Here is a 27,637-nt window from a genome sequence, read left to right on the forward strand (position 1 = left end):
ATAGAGCTAGAGTATAATTGTATATCATTGCACCATCATAAGCAAATACTATTAACACAATACATGCATACAGTTTTCTGGTGTTTTTTCTTAAATAAATTTAAAATAGAATTATTTTATCTATTATAATTAGCGCAGAAAGATTTTCAAAAGTTGCTTTTATAAGTACTGTTAAATGTCTGACATGATCTTTTGTCTTTCCTTTATATGGTTTCAACCAGCTGAAGGATTTATAAAGTTGTTACCTGCAGAGAGCAGTGTGCATCATGTAAATATTGGAAACAACCTTGTGCTAAAAGTGGAGTTTGATGCCTATCCAGCTCCTGAACAACAGTATTGGATTCACATGAATGAGACATTACTCAACACATCGGATCATTTTATTAAACCTGCAAACGTTGAAAACAGGTACCAAATATCCAAATATGATTGCACACAAGTAAAACAAATGTATAATACTTTCTAGTTAGAATGTTTTTTTAATACCATGAATGGCAATAGTTGACATTGATTTGCTAGTTGCTTTATCTTTGTACTGTTAGATGATAGTGACAATGACATTTTCCCAGTTGGTAAACGATCTTGATGTTGGTCCGAAAAATGGGTCAGGAACTTGAGAGTGGTTATGTTGGGACATTACTGAATGCTTCCAGGAAGCACCAATAAAGAAGTCTCATCTGGGGCCCCTACGGTGGCAGGAAGCCTTGTGAAATGGGAGGCCTATTGGTGATGCCTAGTCAGCAACCCTAATGGTTGCTCAGACAGGCAGGAGATGATGAGGGTATCTCACAATGGAAATGCCCATCACAGGATTGAAGAAGTTTAAAAATTCCTTCTGGTCACAGCTGTCTGACCATCATTGTAGAGGAGGTATTCCTTGACAGAATGAATTACTTTGTGTTTGATGCTTTGGCTATCACATCCCAGAGGTACCATGCTGCGCTGATAAAAAGCAGTCATCCGTGGCCCTCTAGTCCCCCAAATGGAGTCTAACTCAAGTTAAGTTGTTGCACTTCAGCATCAGTGGAGCCTGAGCACTATTAGGAGGACCCTGTGGCAGTGGCATTTCTCTTCCAACTGGTCCGATAGTGGGACTGACTGACCACTTGCCATGGTCCTCCGGCCTGATTTCTTTTACTCCTAGTCCCAGCACATAACCAGTTTCTATGGAAATGGGAAAGTTCTGTCCACGAGTGAACAATCACCCTTCTCATATCACCATAGGCTAATCTGATCATTCAAAATTATTAGGGTGACTTCTGTGATCAGTAGCAAACAAATGTCACCAGCTTTTGCTACATCTGCACTGGTCCATAGACTTTCTACAAGCTTTTGCAGTTGAAACTCTTCTGTGATAAATATCCAAGAAGTGCAGCATGCTTTACAGAGCATTTGAGCCCTATGTGAAGAGGACAAGCAATTGTTTATCTCCTTTACCAATCAGATTGAAGAATCCCCAACCAGCAGAATAGTCACAAATAAAAAGAGTAAAATAGATTGGAATAAAAGAGAGAGATAAAAGAAAGAGAGAGAAAAAGTTCAAAAAATTGATCTATATTTTAAAAGAAAAGAATCAACAATAATTTAAGTCTGAAGGAATCATTCTCCACATCTATAAAAGGTTTGTGCCAGCAAGACTCTTTGACAGCAACTTCATTTTTATTTCCATTACAATATCTGATTCAATAATTCACAATCATTATTTTGTATGGATATTATTGAAAGAAATTTATGTGCCAAACTCACGACAAATATAATGTTGTTTCTATTAATGTGTTTTGATCTATCAGTCACTGTTCTATTATTACCATACATTCATAGATACATTAGTGAACTCCATCTGGTTCGAGTAAAGGGAACAGAAGGTGGAACTTATACATTTTTTGCTTCGAATTCTGATTCAAACTCATCAGTTTCATTTGACGTGCACATAACTAGTAAGTTGAACAAATGGTTTGAAGTATGTCATGTGACAAATGTTAGGAAGAAATCATTGGTTCATTTAGGTCTGAATTTCTTCTCCCTGGTCTGGAGTAGAGTTGGGATCATTTCCAGCTGTGCAAACCCGACGTGGGAAAAATTTCCCAGAAAGATAATTGGTTCTTTGGGGGGGGGGTGGGGGGGGGGGGGGGTAAGGTGTTGTTATGGTTGTTATTGCTGGCAGCCAGGTGGAAATGGAAAAATTGAATTTGTGGCCTGCAACCCTGGAGAGAGGTTGGAGGATGTTGGGTGTGGATGTGGAATGGGTCAAAGGCCAGGCTTGCTGTACCAGCACTTCGTCAAGGCTACGGAATAAGCAACAAGACAAAATGTAGCCCTCACCCTTTATCCTACCCATGCCAACCCATTCCACCATGTACCCCCACCTAAATGGATCCTCATAACCTCCATGACAACTTCTACCCTCAATGTCAACCTATGACCCTCTATGTATCCCATGACCCCTCATACCCTTCATGCCAATCTATACCCTTCCACCCACTCTCATAACCCTTTACAGCCCCATATGCCAACTATGTACCAAACTATTCCTCCCATCCAACACTCTTTGCCTGTACATCGACCTTGCCAACTCACCCAGTTTCAACCATGGGAAGATCTCAGGACTCATGCTGATATTGAATAATGTTTTCTACTGTCTATTGCTGAACTCGCTATTTAAAAAGAAACTTTCAATGATAAGAAAAACATTCACTATATTTAAATTTCTTTAATCCCTTATGAAAACCAAGCATTTATATTTATAGTCCCATCTGAAAGAATGCCATGGGGAGTCCAATTCAAGTTGGATAGAGTTGGGCCATTACATCAGATGAAGATCGGAGGTGGCCACATGGGTTGCCAAGTGCTGAGGCCAGCTGTTTAAAAGGCTCATCTTTGATCTCTGAAATTTTGTCCCAGTTCTTTCCTTAAATGTTAGGCCCTCTGGCCCTCACACCGCATTACACCCTCACCCACTCCCCTTGCCGCCACATTACCTCCACTAGCCATCATGCCCACCCTCCATCATTTGCGCATATGCCCACAATACCCATTTACTCAGTATCCACAATCGGAAGATCTCGGGAGCCATGTTGAGATAAAATAAAGGTTTCACTATCTATTACAGAATTATCTGGATTGGAAAAAAAAATCCCATTTATGAAAGCCCATTCAAAACTCTTAAAATTAATTCCTTATAAATTTAAACAAGATTTGTATTCCTAGCCCCACCTCAAAAACAATTAGTCTTCTAATAACTTCTTTGAACTATAAATCAGGCCGTGAAGTTCGGACCAATACTGAGATAATTATAGGTTACAGAAAACAGCCAAGCTTTAATAATGACACAATGATATCCCCCAGGAAAATTTCAACAAACAGCTTTTGTTTCTATTAGAACAGATTGTTATTCAACACTCACTGACACAGACTGTTTTTCAAAACATTTAACAGGCTGGGATTTAAATAACTTCATACCTTTTTTTAACCTGCCACTGACAAATGTTGGCTGCTTTTTTAATTTTTAAAGGGATGAAGATTAAATAACTCCACAGATTGACAATTCTACTGATCTCTCTGCTCTTCAGGAGCATTTGCTTCAACTCTGAAAAATTGTGCCTCCCATATCATGAGCTGAGGCCCTTGATTCTAAGTGCAATGTTTATAAACATTTTTGTTATGATTGACAGCTCTTAATCAAATTAAAGCAGCGAAGTGGTTTCACTTACTCTTTTGTAACACACTGAAAGCACTTAACATTGTTGATGTGGTGAGCAGCTGCCAATCATAACAAGAATGTTTATAAACATTTCCCTCAGAATCAAGGGGAGAGTACTTCAGATGCATTCATGTGTCAGGAGAAAGATAAAGAAACAAAACTTTTGGCAGCTGTGTTGAAACCATTAAGCTGTCAATCAAAGGCTTGAAAGGCATTGCTCTGTGAAATTGAAAAAATGAAATGAAATGAAAATCGCTTATTGTCACAAGTAGGCTTCAAATGAAGTTACTGTGAAAACCCCCTAGTCGCCACATTCCGGCGCCTGTTCGGGGAGGCTGGTACGGGAATGAAATTGAATGAATGCTTATCATCTCAAAGGAATGAGGGGATTTCAAGCTTTTGAAGTGTTGTGGGCATTCACTGAAGGCTGGGACAATTCAAAAAGCTACAGTTTTACAATCTTGGACTGAGGGAGCAGGTGTGAGAAAGGGAAAAATCATCTTGACTGGAATCTTCAATGAACTACCTGATCTGTTCTGCAAGTGCCAGGAAGAGTAGTTCAGACTGAGAAGGCCACTTCAGCATTTAAACAGATCAAACCAGGACGAATAATTTACACAGAGAGCTGCCTGAGATCACCATGCCAATAGTGATCTTCAGGTTGTCCAGTGGTGGAAGGAGCAGTCCAGACACTGGACCCCCATCCCGGGGAGGTCCACCCCTTACCCACAGCCTGAGCCCACCCAATCCCCAGGACTCTTGGGAGACCTTCCTTCTGCAGCCTGGCAGCGGCAGAGAGGCATCGGAGTAATGGACTCATCTCCTTGCACCCCGACGGGATCCATCACATCAGGACAGCGCTTGTCACTACTAGCACCAAAGCCTGCCCGGTGGAGTTCCTGCTGTGAGGGGTGGAGCGTAATGGAGGGAGAGCAGATTCAGGCTTTCAGCCCTGTTAATGATATTGAAATGCATGCAAAGCAACTGTTTGCATGTTCCCGTGGCACAGGGCAGGATGCCCGCCACAGCTAGGGTCTGTTGCTCGGTGGCGATCCCGTTTTTCGGCAGCGCAATCAATCCCGTGGATTTCCAGATGGTGTGGAGGTGGCCACAATGGGAAACTCCAATGGCCGGTTGCCAGTATGGAGAATCCCACCCGTGGTCTCACCTGTGGAACTGAAATAACCTCCTGACTTTTGTGATCAATTCTTTCACAATAAATAATAACATTCTATTAGTTTTCTTAATTTTTGAACTCAATGCTGAGTCCAAATGACCCTACTGAGTTTGGGTTTCCCTCATGTGTGGGTCACCACCCCCTTTCCGCTTCCGGCATAAACAGGATTGTCGGAAATGGGGCGGGACTTCTGAATCTAGGTGTCATCTGTAATTTGTAAAGCTCCTGGGAATCTCCATGATACTGTGAAAATCTGGCTCTAACAGTCTATCCACTGTTAGCACAGCTGCTTGGGACATTATTTACAAAATGAATATCTTGCACTTTCTTCCTAGTAAAACAACCTGGGCCTCACTTTAGTCTTTAACAACCAAACCATCCAGGCTTGGTGTCAGCAGAATTCAAAGCAGGTCATATGGCCCCTTCATTTTTCCATGAAGACATGATCGCAGAACATAATGATCCTATTATCCAAATCACCTGACTCGCTCCACCCAGCGCAAGCTGGATCGCCCTCGCGAATGGCTCATTGAAATATCTGGATGTTGGATTCACCCGGTGCCCGAGGCTCACCGGCCATGCCTGGGAGACTCACCAGGGTGCCACTTAGTACTGGTTCACACAGTGTGGTCCCTCCCGGTGTAACAGGATCTGGGGGTATCCCACAGGCCATCGGAGACCACGGGTTGTCGGGGACAGGGCATGGTGGTGCTCTGGCACTTTCCCTGGCATCAGGGCACCATGGCACTGACACCCAGGCATCATGGCACTGCCAGGATGCCCAGGTGCAAGGTTGGCACTGGCAGGGGCTAGACCCAGGAGGGTGCCAAGTAGAGGGAGAGAGTGAGGGGGGCATTCCCGTGAGCCATCCATAGTTGGGGGGTGTCGTATTGCAGGGGGGGGCCAGAAAGGGAGGGGAGGGAAGATCGGTGTTGCCGGACAAAATGGCGCTCCGATCTGTGAGGAGCCTTTCCTCCAAGTGTACCCTCAGCAGGGAGAAATGCCCCGAGGCCAAAAAAACGGCTAAGTACTGTTGGATAGTGAGATGTTTCTTGGCGTTGCAGCTACCGAGAAACGGGGTGCTAAACGTGCCTTTGAGCGGACTTTAACTTCAGCCCGCTGAATCACGCCAAGGTTAAAGCTCCAGAATCTGGGCCGGGATTCTCCCCTACCCGGCGGGGCGGGGGGTCTTGGCGGGATGGAGTGGCGGGAACCACTCCGGCGTTGGGCTGCCCCAAAGGTGCGGATTTCTCCGGCCTGCGCTGAAGTGGTTGGCGCGCCGCCGGCCGGCGGGAAAGGCCATCGGCGCCATGCCAGCCGGGGGCGAAGGGACTCCGCCGGCCGGCGGAAGCCCACACATGCGCGGGAGCGTCAGCGACTGCTGATGTCATCCCCGCGCATGCGCATTGGGGGGTCACTTCCGCATCGGCCATCGTGGAGGCTATGGCCGAGGCGGAAGGAAAAGAGTGCCCCCATGGCACAGGCCCGCTCGCCGATCGGTGGGCCCCGATCGCGGACCAGGCCACCGTGGGGTCACCCCCTGGGGCCAGATTGCCCCGCGCCCCCCAGGACCCCGCCCGCGCCGCCAGTCCCGCTGGTAAGGTAGGTGGTTTGATTCAGGCTGGCGGGACTGGCATGACAGCAGCGGGACTTCGGCCCATCGCGGGCCGGAGAATCGCCGGGGGGGGGGCCCGCCGACCGGCGCGCGCGATTCCCACCCCGCCGAATGTTCGGTGCCGGAGAATCCGGCCGCCGGCGGGGGCGCGCCAACCACTCCAGCGCAGGCCGGAGAAATCCGCACCTTTGGGGCGTAATTCATGCCGCCCCCTGGCAATTCTCCGACCCGGCGGGGGTTCGGAGAATCCCGCCCCTGAAATGTGAGGGTCCATTTCTTTTGTAAAGGTAGGAATCCCATTTGTTACTTATCAACCCATTGGAAAATTACTTGGTCAGGATTCTCCGAACCTCTGCGCTGAAATCGCGCTCACCGCGGGGGCGGAGAATGGAGCATCAGACCGCGATTGGGTCCGACGCCAAGACGTGAACCTCTAGCGACTGGAGAATCGGCGCCAGCCATGCGCGCGGCAGACGCGGTGCCGGTCAGGGGCCGTTGAAAGAGGCCCCCGCGGTGATTCTCCGTGGTCAACCGGCCAAGTTCCCGCTGGCATGGTTCACGAATGGTTCCACCCGACGGTAGCTTGGCGTCACGTCTGCCGTGACCGTCCTGGCGGGGGGGATCAGTCTCCGGGGTGGGGTGTGTGGCCTCCATGATGACCAATCGGCGGGCGGGATCTGGGGGTAGGCCCTACCTTCTTCCGCGCCGGCCCGCTGTGTGGGTCCGCCATGGCGCGTGGGGCCGGTGCGGAAGCGGCCGCCGAGCGGACCCGCGGCCGGAGGTGCAGGGCTGCGTATCGTCAGCCGGAGCTGCGTGGAACACTCCGGCGCCATGCTGGCCCCCTGTGGGTCATGGAATCGCTGGGCCAAGAGGCCCGTTGACGCCGGCGTGAAACACTCCGGTGTTTACTCCGGTGTCAATACTTAGCCGCCTTTTTGAAGAATCCCGGCCCTTGATTCCATTTGAACTTTGAAAAGTACTGAGGAATGAATTTTAAATTCCTTCAGCTAATTCTACCAGCATCCTTCAAAGAAAAGTTTTACTGCATGGAGTCACATTTGACTTAACTTTTTGAACTTTTCCACGATCAGTGATCGGTGCTGGATCCACTGTTATTTGTGATTTATATTAATGATTTGGATGAGAATTTAGGAGGCATGGTTAGTAAGTTTGCAGATGACACCAAGATTGGTGGCACAGTGGATAGTGAAGAAGGTTATCTAGGATTACAACGGGATCTTGATCAATTAGGCCAGTGGGCCGACGAATGGCAGATGGAGTTTAATTTAGATAAATGTGAGGTGATGCATTTTGGCAGATCGAATCAGGCCAGGACCTACTCAGTTAATGGTATGGCGTTGGGGAGAGTTATAGAACAAAGAGATCTAGGAGTACAGGTTCATAGCTCCTTGAAGGTGGAGTCGCAGGTGGACAGGGTGGTGAAGAAGGCATTCGGCATGCTTGGTTTTATTGGTCAGAACATTGAATACAGGAGTTGGGACGTCTTGTTGAAGTTGTACAAGACATTGGTATGGCCACACTTGGAATACTGTGTGCAGTTCTGGTCACCCTATTATAGAAAGGATATTATTAAACTAGAAAGAGTGCAGAAAAGATTTACTAGGATGTTACCGGGACTTGATGGTTCGAGTTATAAGGAGAGGCTGGATAGACTGGGACTTTTTTCCCTGGAGCGTAGGAGGCTCAGGGGTGATCTTATAGAGGTCTATAAAATAATGAGGGGCATAGATAAGGTAGATAGTCAACATCTTTTCCCAAAGGTAGGGGAGTCTAAAACTAGAGGGCATAGGTTTAAGGTGAGAGGGGAGAGATTCAGAAGGGCCCAGAGGGGCAATTTCTTCACTCAGAGGGTAGTGAGTGTCTGGAATGTGCTGCCAGAGGTAGTAGTAGAGGCGGGTACAATTGTATCTTTTAAAAAGCATTTAGATAGTTACATGGGTAAGATGGGTATAGAGGGTTATGGGCCAAGTGCGGGCAACTGGGACTAGCTTAATGGTAAAAACTGGGCGGCATGGACTGGTTGGGCCGAAGGGCCTGTTTCCATGCTGTAAACTTCTATGATTCTATGATACGTCCCCTGCTGACACAAACTATTTGGAGCCTGTCTTCTCCTTTATACTTTTTCCTCAACTCTGGTATCTCCTTTCCGTTCCAATGGTTAAAAAAGTCACAAAATATATATTAACAATCCTACCATTTTGCTGTCCTCAGACACCACCTCCCAGTATCAGTGGTAAATGATCCAACTTGCATATTAACTCTTCCTTCCTCCTGATAGACTTATAAAATACTTCATTTTTATGTCCCATGAGATTGTCCTCTGCAACTCATCAGTTAACGGTGCTTCTCCATCTGATAATATGGCCCCTATTCCATTACTTCCTTCTACATTTTATAATTTTCTGTACATTTTCTTTCACCTTAATATCTTCCATGACTTTCTCATTTATAATGATAGCATATGATGAACATCATAACAGATCATGGATATTATTTGATATAATATGTAATGAGTATATAATATGTATTTACCGCATGGCCCTAATCTTGTTTTGTAATTATCTAGATTTGTAAATGACTTACATAGGTTATGTGTGCCACATCTGTCTCATGGAGCAATATGAATTACAGTAAAAAAAAAACTGCGATTTAATCCTCACCATTGTACATGCAATTTTTCAGTAAACCTGAATTATTCATGAACATAATATGCAACATTGACTCTCAGATATGTTCAATGAGCTGTCAAGAATATCAGTAATGTCATCTATTCTGCTTCAATGCAGGCAGCCCCGAGATAATTACTGTTGAAGAATCCAAGCCGGGTAAAGTTCGCTGTGTAGCAAGAGGGTTTCCAAAGCCAAAAATAAAGTGGCTTCATTGCCCTGGACCACAGAAACGGTGAGGAATCTGGGATGTAATTTGCCTTATTTAAATAATGGAAGTAAAGCTTAAGGATGTTCTTGCATTTCTGTTCAGAACAATAGGATTTACAATGAAGTTGTAAATGTCCAATGTTTTTGGTCAAGATACTGTAAGAATACTCTGAGAGGCTTGTTGTATATCTGTAATTGGCTTACTTGTATGAAGCACATCAGCAGAGAAAACAGAGTTATTAGTGCAAAGAAGCATGGAAGTAAAAGATCCAAGGGTGCCAAATTTTGCTTTCCCCCCCCATCCCACACCCATCATTATCTGTCATTATCTGTCCCTCCAGGAAAAGGCGGCCCACAACTGCAGGGAGCGGGAGAAGACCTGTATCCCCTCACTGTCGCAGAGCAGAGGGCGATGGACCTGGTCGGTGGAACCCCCGCCCCCCCCCCCATACCATGCCTACTTGCGACCTAACCATGCGTCTTGTCTTGTGCCTTGCAGGATCACCTGGCGATGAGTCGGGTCCATCTGAGGTCCCCTGCCGCAACCCCTTGACTCACCTGGCGATGAGGCGGGACCTGCCGCTGTCCCTACCCCCAATCACAGCCCTACAACACCTCAGAGTACATGCCGGAGACAACACTTACATCTCTTCACTGCTGTCACCAGCATCCACCATCCCAGAGACACTCGCCTCAGTTACGCTTGTTAGTGAAGTGGCTCCTGGGACACTATGTTGTGCGTACTACACACATGCAGTGGTACATTAGGTGAAAGTAGGAACCCCGCGGGGGCAACGGTCAGAGGACAGCCCGACCCCAGGGACTAGCTGCCATCCAGATGGTTCTTGGGCTTCTGGAAAGAGTGGTCCCATCAATGTAGGAGATGCAGGCGCAGTGTCAAGGACTACATGAGGGGCTGTCAGCAACCATCCAGCACCTGCAGGTGCTATTGGAGGAGTGCAACCGCCTAAAGGAGCAGGGGGCAGAGCTGACCATGCGTGCTACCCAGGCCTCGGTTGGCGTCCACGCTGGAGGCCTTCGATGCAAAGGTATCGGCCATGGGTCAAAATGTCCAAGGCCTGGGGCACTCTGTTGGGTGTGGCCGAAGCACAGGACAGGGCGGTCCTGTCACAGGCGGCCAAGTACCAAGGCCACATGGACATTACAGCGTGGTACAGAGCTTGGCCCAGTCAGAATGGGTCTTGGCTGTGGGCATCGAGGGCATTGGCCTGGTGCTGGCTGACCTGATCTGGTCTCTGAGTGACATGGCACAGTCCCAGAGGGACGTGGCACAGTCCCTGTGCTCCATGGCTGAGAACATTGAGACCCTGGTAAAGGCAAGAGCAGGCCTCCAGGACTGGCAGCCCTGGATGTCAGGGGAGCCCATGGAGCCTGCTCCGGCCGCATCCCTGCACGTCCATCCCAACAGTGAGGCGTGATTCTTGGTGGCGGAGGGTGGCTACTGTTGGCCAGCGGTGGGATCTTCTGGTCTTGCCAGTGTCAATGGGATTACCCATTGAATCTACCCCACGTCGCGAGGAAACCCATGGCGGGGGGTGCGTCGTTGGCGGGACCAGAAGGTCCTGCCAGAGTGAACAGCTGGAAGATCCCGCCCAATGATTTAACAATCCACAGTCACAAACACCAAGCAAATAGTTGTGCATTTGAATTACTGTCACCTACTTTTGAAAGTTGCTGCCAGTCATACTATAATTAACTATGTGATGCAGTAGATTTTTGTTTGAATGGCACTGATTTCCTTTTGCACCTGCCAATCTGAAACACAATTGACCAATTTTCGCAATGTTTGTATTGTACTGGGCTGTAGTTTTGTATTTGAATACATGCAATTGTTAAATGCTTCGTCTGGCATTTCTGTCACAGATCTTCGATGGGAACCCCTGCAGAAAAACTTCAGAAAGGCCTATTTAACCTTTGCTTCAGGTTGTCTGCTGACCTTTCACCTAAATTAATGTCCAACAGGTTTGTTTCGATGTCACTAGCTTTCGGAGCGCTGCTCCTTCCTCAGGTGCGGAAGGAGCAGTGCTCCGAAAGCTAAATTAATGTGTTAGGGGAGGGAGATGGTGGTAACTTGATGTAAATTCTCTCCCTTATTTATTGTCACTTAATTAAAGGAAATGTTATCCAAGCTAAAATTAAACAACAATTCTTAATTTCGGCAACTTATCATTGACAATAAAAATATTTGGACTACACTACCCCAAGGAGTTGTGGATGACATGTCATTGAATATATTCAAGGCGGAAGTAGATAGGTTTTTGGATACTGAGCGAATTGAAGGGAATGGGGACAGAATGGGAAGGTGGAGTTGAGATCGGCCATGATCTAGTTGAATAGTGCAGCATGCTTGAAGGGCCAAATGGATTACTTCTGCTCCTATTTCTGATGTTCTTATTACAGGTGCTCAGACACACCTACAACAACAGAAGAACTACATGGGACAAACAGAATAATAGTTCAGCCCCGTTTTGGAAGGACTGAAGTAGAAAGCATTCTCAACACTAATGAACTGGACAGCAACATTACGGTGGAATGCCTGTCATCCAACAGTGTTGGCGAGAATCGTGCAATCTATCAGATAAAAGGAGGTAATAAAATTAATAAAATTATGAATGAAAATACATATCAAACCCAGGTAAACTAGTGCTTTTGCGTTAAAATACTGGGAATAGATTAAAGCTACTTTCTGACATGTCTTAGTGATTTATTTGCGCATTAAATTTGCAGTTTATAATATTAGCAACTAGGTGAAGAAAGAGGTTTCAATGTTATTTTGGCACAGTGCATTTTGTTATGTCTGGCAATCCCTGAACAATTTAATACAGTACATTTCCCTGACACTTAACTCTGCTGCTCTGTGGACTTGCAGATATTTTCAGTCCTCTCCTTTTAAGGTGTTGCTGCAAGCCCACATCAGTAGTTGACCTAGTGGATTTCTCACCCTCCCTGACGCTGTCTGTGAACATGACAATTAGTGCCAACTGCTTGCCCCTTCTATTTGAATGAGGTTGGCTGCTGGCACCTTTGGGTGGGTGAAATGGTTACTCTGCCTGCCCAATGTATGCAAGAGATAAAAGTCCACCTGTTGAGTGCTATTAACTGTGCAGAGTACAATCATTGTCAGGGTTTATATTTCTCACTGGGATTTGGAGAAAGGTTCACCTGTGATTAAGCTGAATTAAAAAATGCATTTCTTGCTAAACTCCTTGTGAATAAATAAGTACTTGTAGCTAGTCATTAATATTTTGGTGTTCTGATGATGAGGTACAAAGTTTTTAGAGTTTAGAGTCCTGGGGATCGAGACTACTGTCCATAGGCCAAAAGTTTACGTTCTCCATGGTGCGTTCTGAGCTGGGGTGGTGGTGGTGGGGGCGGCTGGGGGGGGGGGGGGGGGCGTTGGCGGCATTAGATTGCATAGACGGGATTCCTTCTGGGATTCCGCCTCCTCTGACCGAGATACAGCTTTATGGTGGGGTGGACAGGGCTGCCCATGCCACTTAAAGGCCTATTCCCACCCAGCCACAATTTTTAGGCTGGTGGGCACCAGTAAGATAAGGGTGCGAGGCAGAAAATGTTTCCACCCTCGATCACTGGTGGGAAGATGGGGGGTAGAGTGGATGCGCCTCAATCGGTAGGACCCTTCAATTTGAGATGTCCTTCCCTCAGAGACCTGGGAGCTCCAGCCATCCCTCCCCCACAGCCTGCACTCAACCAATAGTGAAATCACTCCCCCCACCCCCCACCCCCCCTCCCCACCCCCAGAGAATCCCCTACCCTCCTGCTGCCGGGACCTCTGCTAATTACCTAAAGTGTAGTCCTGGGACTTAGCTCAAGCATAGAGCTGCAGAACCTCTTCTGACGAATCAGATTGGCCGACAGCCCTCTAAGGCGGGATCTCCATCCAAGGGTGGCAAGAAGATTTATCTGTTGCCAATCAATGCTCAATTGAGTGTAAAATGGCAGGAGAACTTTCAGAGTTGGCTGGGGACGTGTTCCCTGCTGACTCTGTGGATGGTGGGTGCCGAGCACTCCCATCTTGAAAGTTCAGGCCATAGAGTGGTTTGGGGGAGCTTTAGAACTAGATTTTTCCACAGATGGCAGAACCTGATGTTGGGCGTATATAAAGGTGGTGAATGTGCCCATGTCATCAGCACACCCAACAGCTTGACCTTCTAAGGGGTGGCCTCCTAACTGTCCACCTCCATGCTGAATGTCCTACTAAGGATGATGAATAGGCTCCAGATGATACAGACCCAATCAGATGACCTGCAGTGATGTCTGGCAGGCAGCCCCACCAGGAGTTATAAATTAAAGAGGCCTGAAGCCATTTGGATGAACAGGTTGATGGGAAACTCCTCCACAGGCCTATTCACTGATGGGGCCCTCCGCACATGGTGTGGGGCTGCCCTGACAGCAGTAAAGTACCGTGCTAGTGCGGAATGATCCCCAAATGAACTAATTGACTGCCTGCCTCCATAGAGCAGGCAGACAAACTGATTCCAAGGCCACAGCTAGGAAGGTTCCCCAGAAATGCAAATGAATCAGGGAGCCATCCCGATTTAGCTTCCACCTATTTTCATCCCCACCTCCCCTAACCATCACCAAACCAAACTCCACAGTGCTGGGTGTGGTGGTATGTATTAGGGGTAATACGGTACACCACGTGTCGACAGGCTATTGGTGGAGGGATGCCAGGTCCTGATAGGATCTGCCACCTACTGGACTCCACCCAGAAATGCCGTTATAAGAACCCAGCTTTTCCCTCCATTTCCCTCAGCAGCTGCATTCTGTAACCACGCTGCTGGGGATAAAGTTCTGCTTAATAAAGCCTTCAATTGACATTACCTCAACCTGCCTCGCGTCATATTGACGGTGCTGCAATTTATTAAGCAACTGTTCGGTTTTCCCGACTATATCCATAGCGACAGGGGGTCCTCCTTTATGAGTGACGAACTGCGTCAATTCCTGCTCAGCAGGGGCATAGCCTCGAGCAGGACGACCAGTTACAACCCCCGGGGGAACGGGCAGGTAGAAAGGGAGAATGGAACGGTCTGGAAGGCCGTCCTGCTGGCCCTCCGGTCTAGGAGTCTCCTAATTTCCCACTGGCAGGAAGTCCTCCCGGATGCCCTTCACTCTATCCGGTCCCTGCTGTGCACCACCACGAATCAAACGCCTCACGAGCACCTCCTCCTCCTTCCTAGGAAGTCCTCCTCTGGAACGCCACTTCCGACCTGGCTAGCAGCTCCGGGACCCATTCTGCTCCGGAAACATGTGCGGGCGCACAAGTCAGATCCGTTGGTGGAGCGGGTGCATCTCCTTCACGCCAACCCGCAATATGCCTATGTGGAGTACCCCGATGGCCGACAGGACACGGTCTCCCTGCGAGATCTGGCGCCCGCCGGAGCTACCCACACCTCCCCCAACGCCAATCACCACCACCTCACTCCCGCCGGTTCATCCCACAGCCACCCCCTTCCCGGGGGGTTCGGTTCTCCTCCCAGACCCGCCCAGGAGTAAGGACACAGGGGACAGCGCTACGCTCCCAGAGCCGATGGGACTCGAGCCAGAGCCATCACCACCACGCCTGAGACGATCAGAAAGGACGACCAGGGCGCCCATCCAGCTCATCGAATCACTTTAACTCTCAACGTTTTCAGTTATTGTGTCTTGTTATAGTTATGACATCATGCCGACCCTGTTTGGCCCGTTGGCCCAGTTTTCAGTTATTGTGTCTTGTTATAGTTATGGCATCATGCCGACCCTGTTTGGCCCGTTGGCCCAGTTGAAGCGATAATTTTGTGTTTTGTTCAAAGTTATGGCACAGTACCGACTCTGTAAACCCCTACCACCATGCGAACCACCATCCCGCCGGGTTCTTTTTCAACAAGGGGTGAATGTGATGGTATGTATTAGGGGTAATACGGTACACCACGTGTCAACAGGCTATTGGTGGAGGGATGCCAGGTCCTGATAGGATTGCCACCTACTGGACTCCACCCAGAAATGCCGGTATAAGAACCCAGCTTTTCCCTCAGCAGCTGCATTCTGTAACCACGCTGCTGGGGATAAGGTTCTGCTTAATAAAGCCTTCAATTGGCATTACCTCAACCTGCCTTGCGTCATATTGACGGTGCTACACTGGGAAAATCCTATCCATTAATGCCAAGCCAGTGAAACTTTTACAAATCTAATGTAACTTTTAATAACAGATGAGGGTGGGATCCGAACACACACAATCAAAGCAGCCATCTTCGAACAGTCTGGCTGAATGAGCAGTCCAGATATTTCAACAGGGCATGAAGAAACAAACTCCAGGCTCTGTTGAAATAAAGCTGGCATGGTTTCTATTCAATTACCAAACTACGTCATGTATTACAACTGGAGTAGTGCTGGCCAAATTGCTGATGGACTCCTACGCCTCTGGACCAGCTTAGGTTTGATGTCCCAAACCTTGGCGGGAAGGTGGAAAAGAAGTAGGACCTCCAGAAGAGGTAGCACGATCATTGAACATGTGACAGAGGGTTTAGCCCAGGGGACGCCGTCGACGTTCAGAATTTTGGGGACGGCACCCAGTGGATTCCAGGGACCATAGTGGAGAGAACGGGACCAATCTCATACACCGTCAAGATGAGGGAACGTGCTAAAACATGTGGACTACCTTAAGGGCGTGTAGCCCGCCCTAGAGGGGGCCATGGCAGACGAATGGGACCCTCGACCTCCCCCTTCTGCCATTATTTAGTCAAGAAGCACTTTGCACTAGAGACCTGTGCCTGGGCCAACAGTACGCGGACGGCTCGGCATCAGGCATGGACACAGAATCTTCTCAAAGGACATTGTGGTCAGAGACAGCCTCCGATAGGGCACCATCTGCATTTGTGTGAACAAGGCGCTCCCCGACACGATACTTGACCCCCCCCCCCCCCACCTCTAACCCGGCCCCACAGCCGCTAGAAATAGCCACGGGTGAAATGGCAAAGGAGACCCTCTCTGCAACACTCTGCAGGGGAACCTTCAGACTTTGAGGGGGAGAGGTGTAATACCCCTCTTGAGACCCACGGGAACACCCCAATTGATCTCCCTGTGGGCTCATGGAATATAAACTCCCCTGCTAGTGGGCAGAGGCCTACCAGCTGAGGCTCATAACATTGCCTTACAAAAGCCGGCCCAGGGCGGCATGGTGCCACAGTGGTCAGCACAGCTGCCTCACGGCACTGAGGACCTGGGTTCAATCCCAGCCCCGGGTCACTGTCTGTGTGGAGTTTGCACATTCTCCCCGTGTCTGTGTGGGTCTCACCCCCACAACCCAAAGATATGCAAGGTAGGCCACGCTAAATTGTCCCTTAATTGGAAATAAATAAAAAATAAATAAAATAAAAACCAGCCTGACTGGAACCAGCATCTGTGGTAGTTCCAGTTGGGAGGGGACCTTTGGATTGTAAACTGCGTTGCCGCCTTTGCTTTTGTTGCCGAATTAAACTTTGTTTGAACTTATCTTCTCGGGCCTCCTGAACTTTTATATAACTCATGAATTTTACCACCGCAAATTTTGGTCCCTTAATAGCATTAAACAAACTTGGTTCCTTATCAGTAGTTTCTGTTTCAATTTTTCAATACTGCCTAAAAGTAAATAAACCCGGACTTCTGTTCATTGGTTCAGATAGATATTCCTCCTTGCATCTTGTCGACCTTGGTTTAATGCACACCGCCTTGAAGTGACAGCAGTCAAATAGATTGGATTGCGAAGGTTACAGAATTAGCTAATGAGGGTGATTTTCCCAGAATATATACTCTTATTCATAAGTGGTAAAGCAATTTTTCTTCTTTACTTCTTTCAGGAATACCAAAGCCACATCACCTCTTTACCCCTCTGTTGACCCTGTTTGCAGCAGCAGCTGGTGTACTGTGTGTCATTTTAGTCATTCTGTTTTACAAATACCAACAGGTAAAGTGCACTAAGATTTCTAATACTTCACTCACTGAGTTGCTGTGTACGTTATGAAGATTAACATTAATATGATTGCAATTGTTTTTAGAAACCCAGGTACCAAATTCAGTGGAAGGTAGTTGAGGGAATACACGGGAATAACTACACGTACATCGATCCAACACAGTTACCGTATGATGATAAATGGGAATTCCCCAGGGATAAGCTGCGTTTTGGTTAGTTGATATTTTGCTTGGTTTACATGAATTATTCTCACATGAAGAGTTCAATTAACCTGTGTTAAATTAACAATAAACCCATTAAAACATGAATCTTCAACAAAAACCCAATGCTTTGCTATTTTGCCAAACTATCGATCTTGACTTAGAAATAGAATCTAGAATGTTCAGAGCATTTCACCAGGATGAGGCCTGTGAATGGATTCTCTGGATTGAGTGGGGAGAGCAGGTTTGAGTTTGGGGGAATATGCTTTCAGGATAGTGCACATGCAGGGGTATCAGCAGACACTCTACAAGATCATAAAGTCAGAGTAATAGAAGAATGTGTTTGGCACTATTGGGACAGAACATGTAGAAAGGATTATTGGCATAAATTGAGTGAAGTGTATTGTTGAGTGAAGAAAGAAAGGAAATAAGACTGAACCAGCAAAAGAAAATACAGAACAAAATGGAGGCAGAGATTATGATCTAAAGTTTAACTTAACGTTGAGTCCCCAATGCTACAGAGAGCCAAGACACAAGATGAGGTGCTGTTCCTAAAGCTTGCAATGAATTTTGTTGGCATGCCATAACAGGCCATGGATAAAAAGGTCAGAGAGGGAGCGAGGTGGAGAATTAAAATGACCAAACACAAGCAGCGAATACAGAGAACTAAATTGAAAGAAATACAAGTAAATCACTCTTTCACCTGCAAAGAATGTTTAGGACTTTGAACAGGGAGAAGGTAAAAGGGCAGGTGTTGCATGTCCTGTGCTTATATGGAAAGTTGTCACAAGAAAGGGTGTTGGGCTTGATTGAGGAATTGAGGAATGGACCAGGGTGTCATGGACAAAATGATCTCTTCACAATTCTGTAAGGGAGGGGAAGATGTGTTTGGTGGTGGCATTGCACTGGAAGTAGCAGAAATGGAGGTGGATGCTCCATTGAACAATGAGGCTGGTGGGGTCGAAGATGAGGACAAGGGGAATCCAATTGTGGTTCTCTTAGGGAGGAGAAGGGGTGAGAGTTGAAGTGCAGGATATAGAAGGGATATATGGGAGTGTCCGTCAACTATAGTTGGAGGATAATCCTCAGCTGAGGAAAAAGGAAGACATATCGGAAGAGTGAGTGTGGAAGGTCGCATTGTCTGAGTAGATGTGTCAGAAAGCAGGTTATTCAGGCAAATAAAGTTATTGGGGCAGAGCAGGTGGAGGGGACTAACATAACAGTATTATCAGAACAGACTTCATAAAGGAGTTATCAAGGCAGAGCACACAGATGTTATCATAGGATATTGTTTTATGATTCAGGATGAACTGGGTTGAGTATGTTATTAGGATACCTTATAGAAGGGTCATAGTGGGATTATCAGTCATTTTGCAGAATGATTGTCAGACCTGGTTCAGAGAGATCCACGAGGCAATTTCTAGTCATTTCAATGGCCGGAACTTTCCAAAAATTGCAGAGTTCTGGATCAGGCAAGAAAGTTGAGTGAAACGTGTGCTTTCACAGCTGCCTTTTCTAGTCAAATCAAACAGCACTCTGTGCAATTTTGATGTGCTGGTGAGGTGGAGAGATGGTGGGCTTAACTTGCCGGCAAAGTTGATATTCAGAGATCAGAGTGGCCTTTTTAATGGACGCCCCACCACAAAGTGAAGTGAAAGAACCTCCTCTCCCTCCCTCCAGAGACACCAGGCACCCCAACAGACAAGGCAACACCCAACCCTCCAACACAAGGGCCAACTCCACACACCCCCGGCCACTTGATGGTCAGGTCACATCTCCCCTCCCACACCATGTAGGCATTCGGGTGACCTGAACCACCTCACCCTCATCCTTGCCAGCAGTGGGGCATCCCTCATTCTAAGTGCCCCCCCCCCTCTAATGCAGGCCCAGTCCCCACCCACCACTATCGTTCCTCCCCACCACATAACACCTCCCCCCCAGGGCTCTCCAGGTCACTGCCTCTGGGCTGTGCCAGGGCACTGCTCTGCCATGTCCCTCACCACCTGGGAGCTATACTCACCTTGGAGCCACCGGCATGGTCCTCACGGCCGGTTTCCGTGTTTGGAAACCAGTAGTGTTTCCTGCCAGCATTACGTTAGGTCACACTGGCAGGGGCGAATATCTGACCATCCAAGAAGCAACTGTGTTAAGCCATTTATGAACAACAAAATCGATTCACATTCATGGTAATCAAATTGACACCCTGGTTGGTTGGGGGCCATAACGGGATTTGCACCCACGGCAAACGGGCCCTGAAAAGTTTGCCGAAAATTTTTTCAATAACTAGCATTAGTTTAAAAACTTGCAATATATCTGTTTATACCACAATAAATTCAGTTTACCTCATTGTCAAAGATGAAATTACTGTCTTGTGAATAAGCAGTACAACTTTAAGTTTTTATAACTTGATTATTCAACATGCAGATATGATGAAAATGCTTTGTATTCCCAGGTAAAACCCTTGGTGCTGGAGCCTTTGGGAAGGTTGTGGAAGCTTCTGTTTATGGGTTGACTAAGACTGACTCCATCATTACTGTGGCAGTAAAGATGCTGAAGCGTAAGTATATATGATACATGTTTTGTGTGAAATGTAGGTTGACGTTCCAACATCAGCTGGGTGACAACTACAAATCTGTCTTTGCAGCAAGTGCCCACTCCACAGAGAAGGAAGCCCTGATGTCAGAACTGAAAGTCTTGAGTCATCTTGGGCAGCACATCAATATTGTCAATCTGCTTGGAGCATGCACCGTAGGAGGTCAGTTCATATAACTCAAGTGAACCATATTTGTACTTTTTGTCTAAATTAAGTTACCTTTCAGAGTAGCAAAATTGCTAGCTGTTGTTCAATGGGAGCACTGCTGTTTCTGAATTCAATGGTTGTGGATACAAGTCTCACACTGCAGCACAACATCCAGGATTTGAGGCAGCACGGTAGCACAAATGGATAGCACTGTGGCTTCACAGCGCTAGGGTCCCAGGTTCGATTCCCTGCTGGTCATTGTCTGTGCGAAGTCTGCACGTTCTCCCTGTGTCTGTATGGGTTTCCTCCGGGTGCTCCATTTTCCTCCCACAGTCCAAAGACGTGCAGGTTAGGCGGATTGGCCATGATAAATTGCCCTTAGTGACCAAAAAGGTTAGGAGGGGTTATTGGGTTACGTGGATAGGGTGGAAGTGAGCGTTTAAGTGGGTCGGTGCAGACTCGATGGGCTGAATGGCTTCCTTCTGCACTGTATGTTCAATGTTCTATGGTTACATTCCAGAAGACAGCTGATTGATGGAGGTGTCGCCTTTGAGATATGTTGAACCGAGGCCCTTGTCTCCTCTCTCCCTCAGATGAAGGTAAAAGGTCCCATGTAATTATTCAAAGAATAGCAGAAGAGTTCCCTTCCCAGTGTATTTACCCCTCAATCAACATTACCATCTGGTCATTGTCACATCATTGCTGCTTGTAGGGAGTTGCTGTGCTCAGATTGGCTGCAATGTTCTCTACAGTCTACACTATAATAGTAACCACACTTCTAAAGTACTTGTTGGCTGCAAAGGACTGCGGAGTCCTGAGGCTATGAACGGTGCTCTATAAATAAAGCTTACAGCTCAATATCCCCTTAATACCCTCACATAACAAAACCTGGCTGAGTCTTGGAAGTTTCAGTTGATGCCACATTCAGTTTTTGGAGAGAGTTGGAGAGAATTATTCGTAATTTTGCTTTTTATTAGTGAATAATTCCTAAATCAAAGCGCCAAAATATGGATCAGTAATTAAGGATAGATGCAAATCAATGAGAGAATAGATTTAAACTTTGCAGGGCTAATGTTATGAATGTATGCTTATATTGGAAAGTGTCACTTAATGCTATTGCATGCAGGAATTCACAAGTATACTCCCCAAAGATTTCAGTGATTATAATGGTGCAAAGTCTTGTACCTTAACTTTGCTACTATGTGAACTTGATTTTCCATTATATTCAGGGAGTGCACGTTTTGTACATTGGACCTTTGCCAGTAACCCTGCAGTTAGACAGTGACAGAGATTCTGCTTGTTGTACACCCATTCTGATTAACCTCTCTACTGAAATTAATGAATCGATAAAGGGCCATTGACTACTGATGCTCACTTTTCATGCACCCCCGCACCCCCCAACCCCTCTCTCCACTGAAAATGAAAATCTGGCCCTCGGCCTGAAGGAATTTACTGCAATATCCAAACATTCCACCTCCTCTCACAAACTCGAAGAATCAGGCAGCATTTGATTGCACACAATAGAGGATGGAATGTTACACTCCTCGCCATCAGTTTCCCTGACCTCCCTGCGGATGGGAGGGGTGAGGCTAGTAAAATGCAGTGTGAGGTCCACCTGCTGCCTACCTGCCCACTGCTGACCTACAGCCAATTTTATGGGGCCAGTGAGGCATTGGGCAGCCTGCCCACCCCTGAGGCCCAATTAATGACCATGTAAGTGCCTCGTCCCCTTCGCACCACAGTGCTGGGCAAATGGATGGGGTATCTTCTTTAGGGGTGCTCAGTGTCAGGCAGAGGCACCCCTCAAGGCCATGCACCGATCTTAACCTCCTCCGGCCCCGGCCTCTCCAACCGGTCACCTCAATCTCCTCACTTCCCTCCCTGGGAGCTGCTAGCCAGACCCTGCCCGTACAATTCAGTCCAGCCCCCTTTAGATCCACGTCTTTGGGGACTGATTCGTGTCCCAGCAGTGGCCACTCCTTGAACTAGGAGGGGGTTTAATCAGTAGGAGGTCGGGGTGGTCCAGTGGTTTTTGGGAAGGTCCGATGATAGTTTGGCAGTCCAGTGGCAGTCAGATTGTGCTTCTAATGGAATCTGATTGATATCCAGGGGAATCCAGTGGTGGTAGGAGGAGGGAGCAGACAGATCATGTGGTTGGGCTTGGAGGTAACAATTCTGCTCCACCTAGTTTACAAACAGTGATGTAGAAGTGCTAACCTCATGGATTCAGCCCTTCTTGCCTCCATTTAGCTGCTGAGTTTATCAAGGCCTAGTTAAAAATACAATCATTATGAAGGCAGGCATTTCAATATAATATTTAAATGACCAACCCGCTTTCTGGATGTGGATTGGCCACCAACATCTCACCTTGCCATGTTAAAAATGGGAATGGGCAGGTTCAGTCCTTGTGCCAGATGTTGTGCAGTATAACTCCTGGGCCGATCCAACCAGTATTTTTGGGAATTAAGACTCAGCCCAAGCTTTCCGAATATTGAAATTAAAAATGTTTCTGAGGTGTCCAGAGAGTACAATGGAGATATCCAGTTGTTTCATTCCACTTTGCTCCAGAGTCAATTTGGGCATTGACTGTGGATTTATACAATCAGTATAGTGTCGGTATGATGCAAGAAATCATAGTGCACAGCTGTTAATGTAAATTAACCCACAGTTTGAACTGTTAAAGTATAAAAGCAAATTACCGCGGATGTTGGAATCTGAAACTAAAACACAAAATCCTGGACAATCTCAGCAGGTCTGACAGCATCTGTGGAGAGAGAAGGGAGCTAATGTTTCGAGTCCAGGTGACTCTTTGTCAAAACTTTGCTAAAGCATAATTTTGGCTTACTTGCAGCATCAAAAAACATTATAATTAAAGATTTATTAAGAAGATCAATAAAGAGACAAATGTACACAATTATTCCAAAAGGCATTTGGCAGGAAAATTTGTTTGCAGCACTGCTCAGACTATGTTGATTCCCCAGGGGCAGATAGGCAGAAGCACAAGCCCGTTACCTGCTTGGTCAGCATGTTTTCTCCAATGATATCAATGTCGGAACGTGCAAGTAAACTGAACCCTGCTCTTTAGTTGCTGGTCCGGTAATAACATAGAACATGGTGTTCCTAATAGTAGTAATGGGTATGAATACATTGCAGTCCCTGGATAATAACACCCACTGATGTCTCAAAGGTATTGTTACTGTAACCACTGCTTCTCCTTTTTAACTTGAACAAGACTTTGATGAGTTAACTACGTGCTCAAATTTTGGTTTGGCTGGGATCCTAGAATATTTGGTTAACATTTAGTGGTTTACTCAATGTCAAATTCAAAACATTGCAATGGAGGTCTTTAGTAGGTAATAAACATCAAGTCAGTCTGTAGTTTCAAATATGTTTATTCTACTTTTACCTTTTGAATTTGGGTTTATTACCATGTGTACTGTGGTGAAACCACTATGTTGTATTGTGCTGCCACAGTATTACGTGTTGTACAGTATTACCACTGTATTACATGTTGTACGGTTTTGGCTCTGCCCGTGGCTCCTCCCCCTAGGGCCTGGGTATATAGGCTGCCGACCTTTCACAATGCCTCATTCTGGGGCACACTGCCAGTTCTGCTGTAAGTCAATTAAATCGATAGTTAATTCACTCTGCGTTCTCCGTCTTGATTGATGGCATATCATGTACTAAAGTGCAGTGAAAGGTATTGTTCTGCGTACAGTCCAGACAGAACGTCCCACACATGAAATAACATAGGATAGATACACAATGTAAATACATAGACAAAGGCAGCGGGTGAAGCATACAGGAGTGTGTCGTGTTGGGTGTTCTGCTATACAGACGAACCAACACGGTTGCAGATGGTACAACTCTGTTTTATTACTATCAATAACAACATCTGTAAACATATGACTGTGGTTCGTTCTTTACCCTTTAACTTGTGGACCCAGCCCTAACACTATCTCAGAGAGGCACTCAGCACATGGCGTATGTCTGAGTGGCTTGCTGTGAGCTCTGTGCCCTGACCTGTCTCCTGCTGGAATGAGCGGGAACTGTGGTGTTCCCCGTTTTATAGTGTGTGTGCTCTTGCTTGTGATTGGCTGTGATGTTGCGTGTGTGTTGATTGGTCCGTTGATCTGTCCATCAGTGTGTATGTGTTTGCACCATGATGTTTATCTGAATATCATGACAGAGTGCAGTACAACTCAGTTGGAAAGATAAGTGGTGAGATCAGTTCAGTCCATAAGAGGGTCATTCAGGAGTCTGGCAACAGCGGGCAAGAAGCTGTTTTTGAATCTATTTGTGCGTGTTCTCAGACTTCTGTATCTCCAGCCTGATGGAAGAGATTGGAAGAGAGAATAACCCGGGTGGGAGAGGTCTTTGATTATGCTGCCCGCTTTCCCCAGGCAGTGGGAGGTGTAGACTGAGTCAATGGATGGGAGGCGGTTTACATTTGTTTACACTTGTGCGTTCTTCACCTCGCCACAGTCAATCTGTAACTGGATCAACACCGACGATCAAAGGAAGCATGTCTGCTTGGGCAAGAGGCAGTAGCAAGGAGTGCAACAAACTTTCCAAACGTGACATTGAAATGTAATATTTCCTAGAAGAAACAGCCTAACTTGTGATTGCCAAGATTGTCTGTCCTGTTTGTATTTTTATCAGAGCATGGCACCTACAGGAAATGCCCAAGAAAGAGGGCGGGATTCTCCTGTCCCCCGCCGGGCAGGAGAATTGCCGGGGGGTGGCGTGAATCCCGCCCCGCTGCCCTGACGCAGGCTGCCGAATTCTCTGGCGCCGGTTTTTGGCGGGGGCGGGAATCACGGCGCGCCGGTCAGGGGCCATTGGCAGCGGTCCCCCCGGCGATTCGCCACTCCGCGATGGGCCAAGCGGCCGCCGGTTTTCTGCCAGTCCCGCCAGAGTAAATTACACAAGGTTCTTACCGGCGGGACCTGGCTCTGCGGGCGGCCTGTGGAGTCCTCGGGGGGGGGGGGGGGGGGGCGCGAGGGGATCTGGCCCCAGGGGGGCCCCCACGGTGGCCTGGCCTGCGATTGAGGCCCAGCGATCTGCGGGCGGGCCTGTGCTGCGGGGGCACTCTTTCCCTCCGCGCCGGTCGCTGTAAAGCTCCGCATGGCCGGTGCGGAGAAGAAACCCCCTGCGCATGCGCAGGAATCACGCCAGCGGTTCTGGGAACATGCTGGCGTCCCTGCGCATGCACTAACTCGCGCCGGCCGGCGGAGGCCCTTCAGCGCTGGTTGGCGTGGCGCCAATCACTCCAACGCCGGCCTAGCCCCCGAAGGTGCGGAGGATTCTGCACTGTTGCTAACTTTCAGGTTGGTTCAATTGCTCTGTTTTAATACCTTTGCTCTCGAGTCGCCAGATATCTTCATAACGCCACGAGGTTCAAGTCCGAGTAATGATCAATAACTCAATACACCGATTAGTAAGATTCAAATCAAAGCACATTTATTATACACAGTAATCGCTACTCATGCACAAATTCTACGTCTAAGCTACTTCTACAACTAACAGGCCTATACTTAACTTCGGACTGGCCCACCAGGTCAGGGGAACAAATGGCCTTTCGTTCGGGTTCTGAGTCTGCGGGATTCGAAGTTGGTACGGATTGGTAGCTAGGAGCGCCTGTCTCGTAGCGAGCGTTGAATTAAGACTTACTTCTGTCGGCGGTCACTGCACCGGTCACGGTCAATGTTGGTTCGTGTTGCTGGGTGACTCGGGCAGGACGAAGAGAGAGATTTGAACTTGGGGCTTAACTCTTATAGTCCCCAGGGGCTTCCCGTCTTTCGGGGCGGACCCTGTACCTGGTCACAAGTGATTGGACTTTGTCCCAATCGCTTGGTTCGATTTCTCCAATACTGGAGCGGTTCCCTGATCGATGGGCGGTCTTGAGGTGTTCGTTCACCTCCTTTGTGTTGGCTCCTGCTGGCGCCGGGGAGTCTGGCTTTGCTTTGTGTGTCCCAAATGTTACTTATTGTTCCTGGGGATTGCTCATCAGTATGTAGATGGCTGCTACATTGTTATGCTGATGGTCGCTGGTATCGATGTTTTCTGGCCTTTTGCAGAGTTAAATACACAGCAGACCTGCACCTGCTGGTTTCTGTCTGTGTTGGCTGACTTTCCCATCAGCCTTTGCCGTTCGCCATTTTAAATCGGGAGTTGGCCAATTTAGGTGGCTACAGCACCTTCCGGGCGGCCCGACGCCGGAGTGGCTCACGCCACTCTTTGGCGCCTGTACGGCCCGCCCGCCGGATGCCAGAGAACCCCGGCCAGAATGTTTAGATTTAAAGAGAAGAGTGGCTTTTCTATGGGGCATCCTCTCCCGGAATTCATCCAACCTCCCACCATAACTTCAATGTACGTTTATCACCAATCCCTGGAGTAATAGCATAAATGACTTAAAACGACCATTACTTTGTTTCCCCAGAATTAACGACAAACGTATGATGGTCGATTGGGAGAATATCATGGAAATTGTTCTGTAACATCTTCACAATCCTTTGACTTTCCGCATGCATTCTGATTAAAGTTTTAAAATCTAACTAAAAGAGAACTACAGGGGCTGACCAGTGTACACACTGCATTGTTTGTCTGCATTCCATGTGACTGTCAAAATTTTTGACCTGCTAAGTGATCTTAAAGGTATTTTGATACGTGACCCCAGCACATCGACATGGGGTTCCACAAGCCTTGTATGCCTTTCCTCCTAGTTCATGTTTAGTTGTAACTCTGCTCCTGAAAGAAACCCCCCCCCCCATCTCCGCCTTTAAACTGGATACCAATAACAACTTGTGCGACCCAACAAAAGCACTTTTCTTTTTGACTCGGTCAGGTTTCTGGAGGTCACCAGTCTTTTGTGGGAGGCCCATGCACTAGTCGTTAATTGCTCGCCTTTTGTGTAAAGCCACATGAGAAAATTACACAATGAATTTCTAAACTAGGAAACTAATATTCTATTTAAATGGAGTACAAATTGGTCATCAGCCTTACTTGAGAACAATCGAAAAGGCCAATTGTAATTTTTGACGACTCATTTTAGGGATGTCAACCGCCCTGAAACTTCCGAAATCATTCCTTGGTTGACCTCAAATTAGTCAACTTAGGGCAGCACGGTGGCGCAGTGGGTTAGCCCTGCTGCCTCACGGCACCGAGGTCCCAGGTTCGATCCTGGCTCTGAGTCACTGTCCGTGTGGAGTTTGCACATTCTCCCCCTGTTTGCGTGGGTTTCGCCCCCACAATCCAAAGATGTGCAGGGTAGGTGGATTGGCCACGCTAAATTGCCCCTTAATTGGAAAAAATGAATTGGGTGCTCTTAATTTTTTTA

General features: G+C 47.3%; 1 protein-coding gene across 2 annotated transcripts in view; it reads left to right on the top strand.

Moving 5' to 3' along the window:
* The window catches only part of kita (KIT proto-oncogene, receptor tyrosine kinase a), a 186,888-nt gene that overhangs the window by 131,166 nt on the left and 28,085 nt on the right, over positions 1–27,637 (top strand). For both annotated transcript variants that reach the window (XM_072496779.1, XM_072496778.1), the window contains exons 6-13: positions 222–408; positions 1,822–1,937; positions 9,300–9,414; positions 11,811–11,998; positions 17,246–17,352; positions 17,444–17,570; positions 20,011–20,115; positions 20,203–20,313. In XM_072496779.1, the coding sequence (XP_072352880.1) occupies positions 222–408; positions 1,822–1,937; positions 9,300–9,414; positions 11,811–11,998; positions 17,246–17,352; positions 17,444–17,570; positions 20,011–20,115; positions 20,203–20,313 (1,056 nt within the window). The remainder of the gene's footprint in view (positions 1–221; positions 409–1,821; positions 1,938–9,299; positions 9,415–11,810; positions 11,999–17,245; positions 17,353–17,443; positions 17,571–20,010; positions 20,116–20,202; positions 20,314–27,637) is intronic.

Source organism: Scyliorhinus torazame, chromosome 3 (assembly GCF_047496885.1).
Source record: "Scyliorhinus torazame isolate Kashiwa2021f chromosome 3, sScyTor2.1, whole genome shotgun sequence".
Lineage (NCBI taxonomy): Eukaryota > Metazoa > Chordata > Chondrichthyes > Carcharhiniformes > Scyliorhinidae > Scyliorhinus > Scyliorhinus torazame.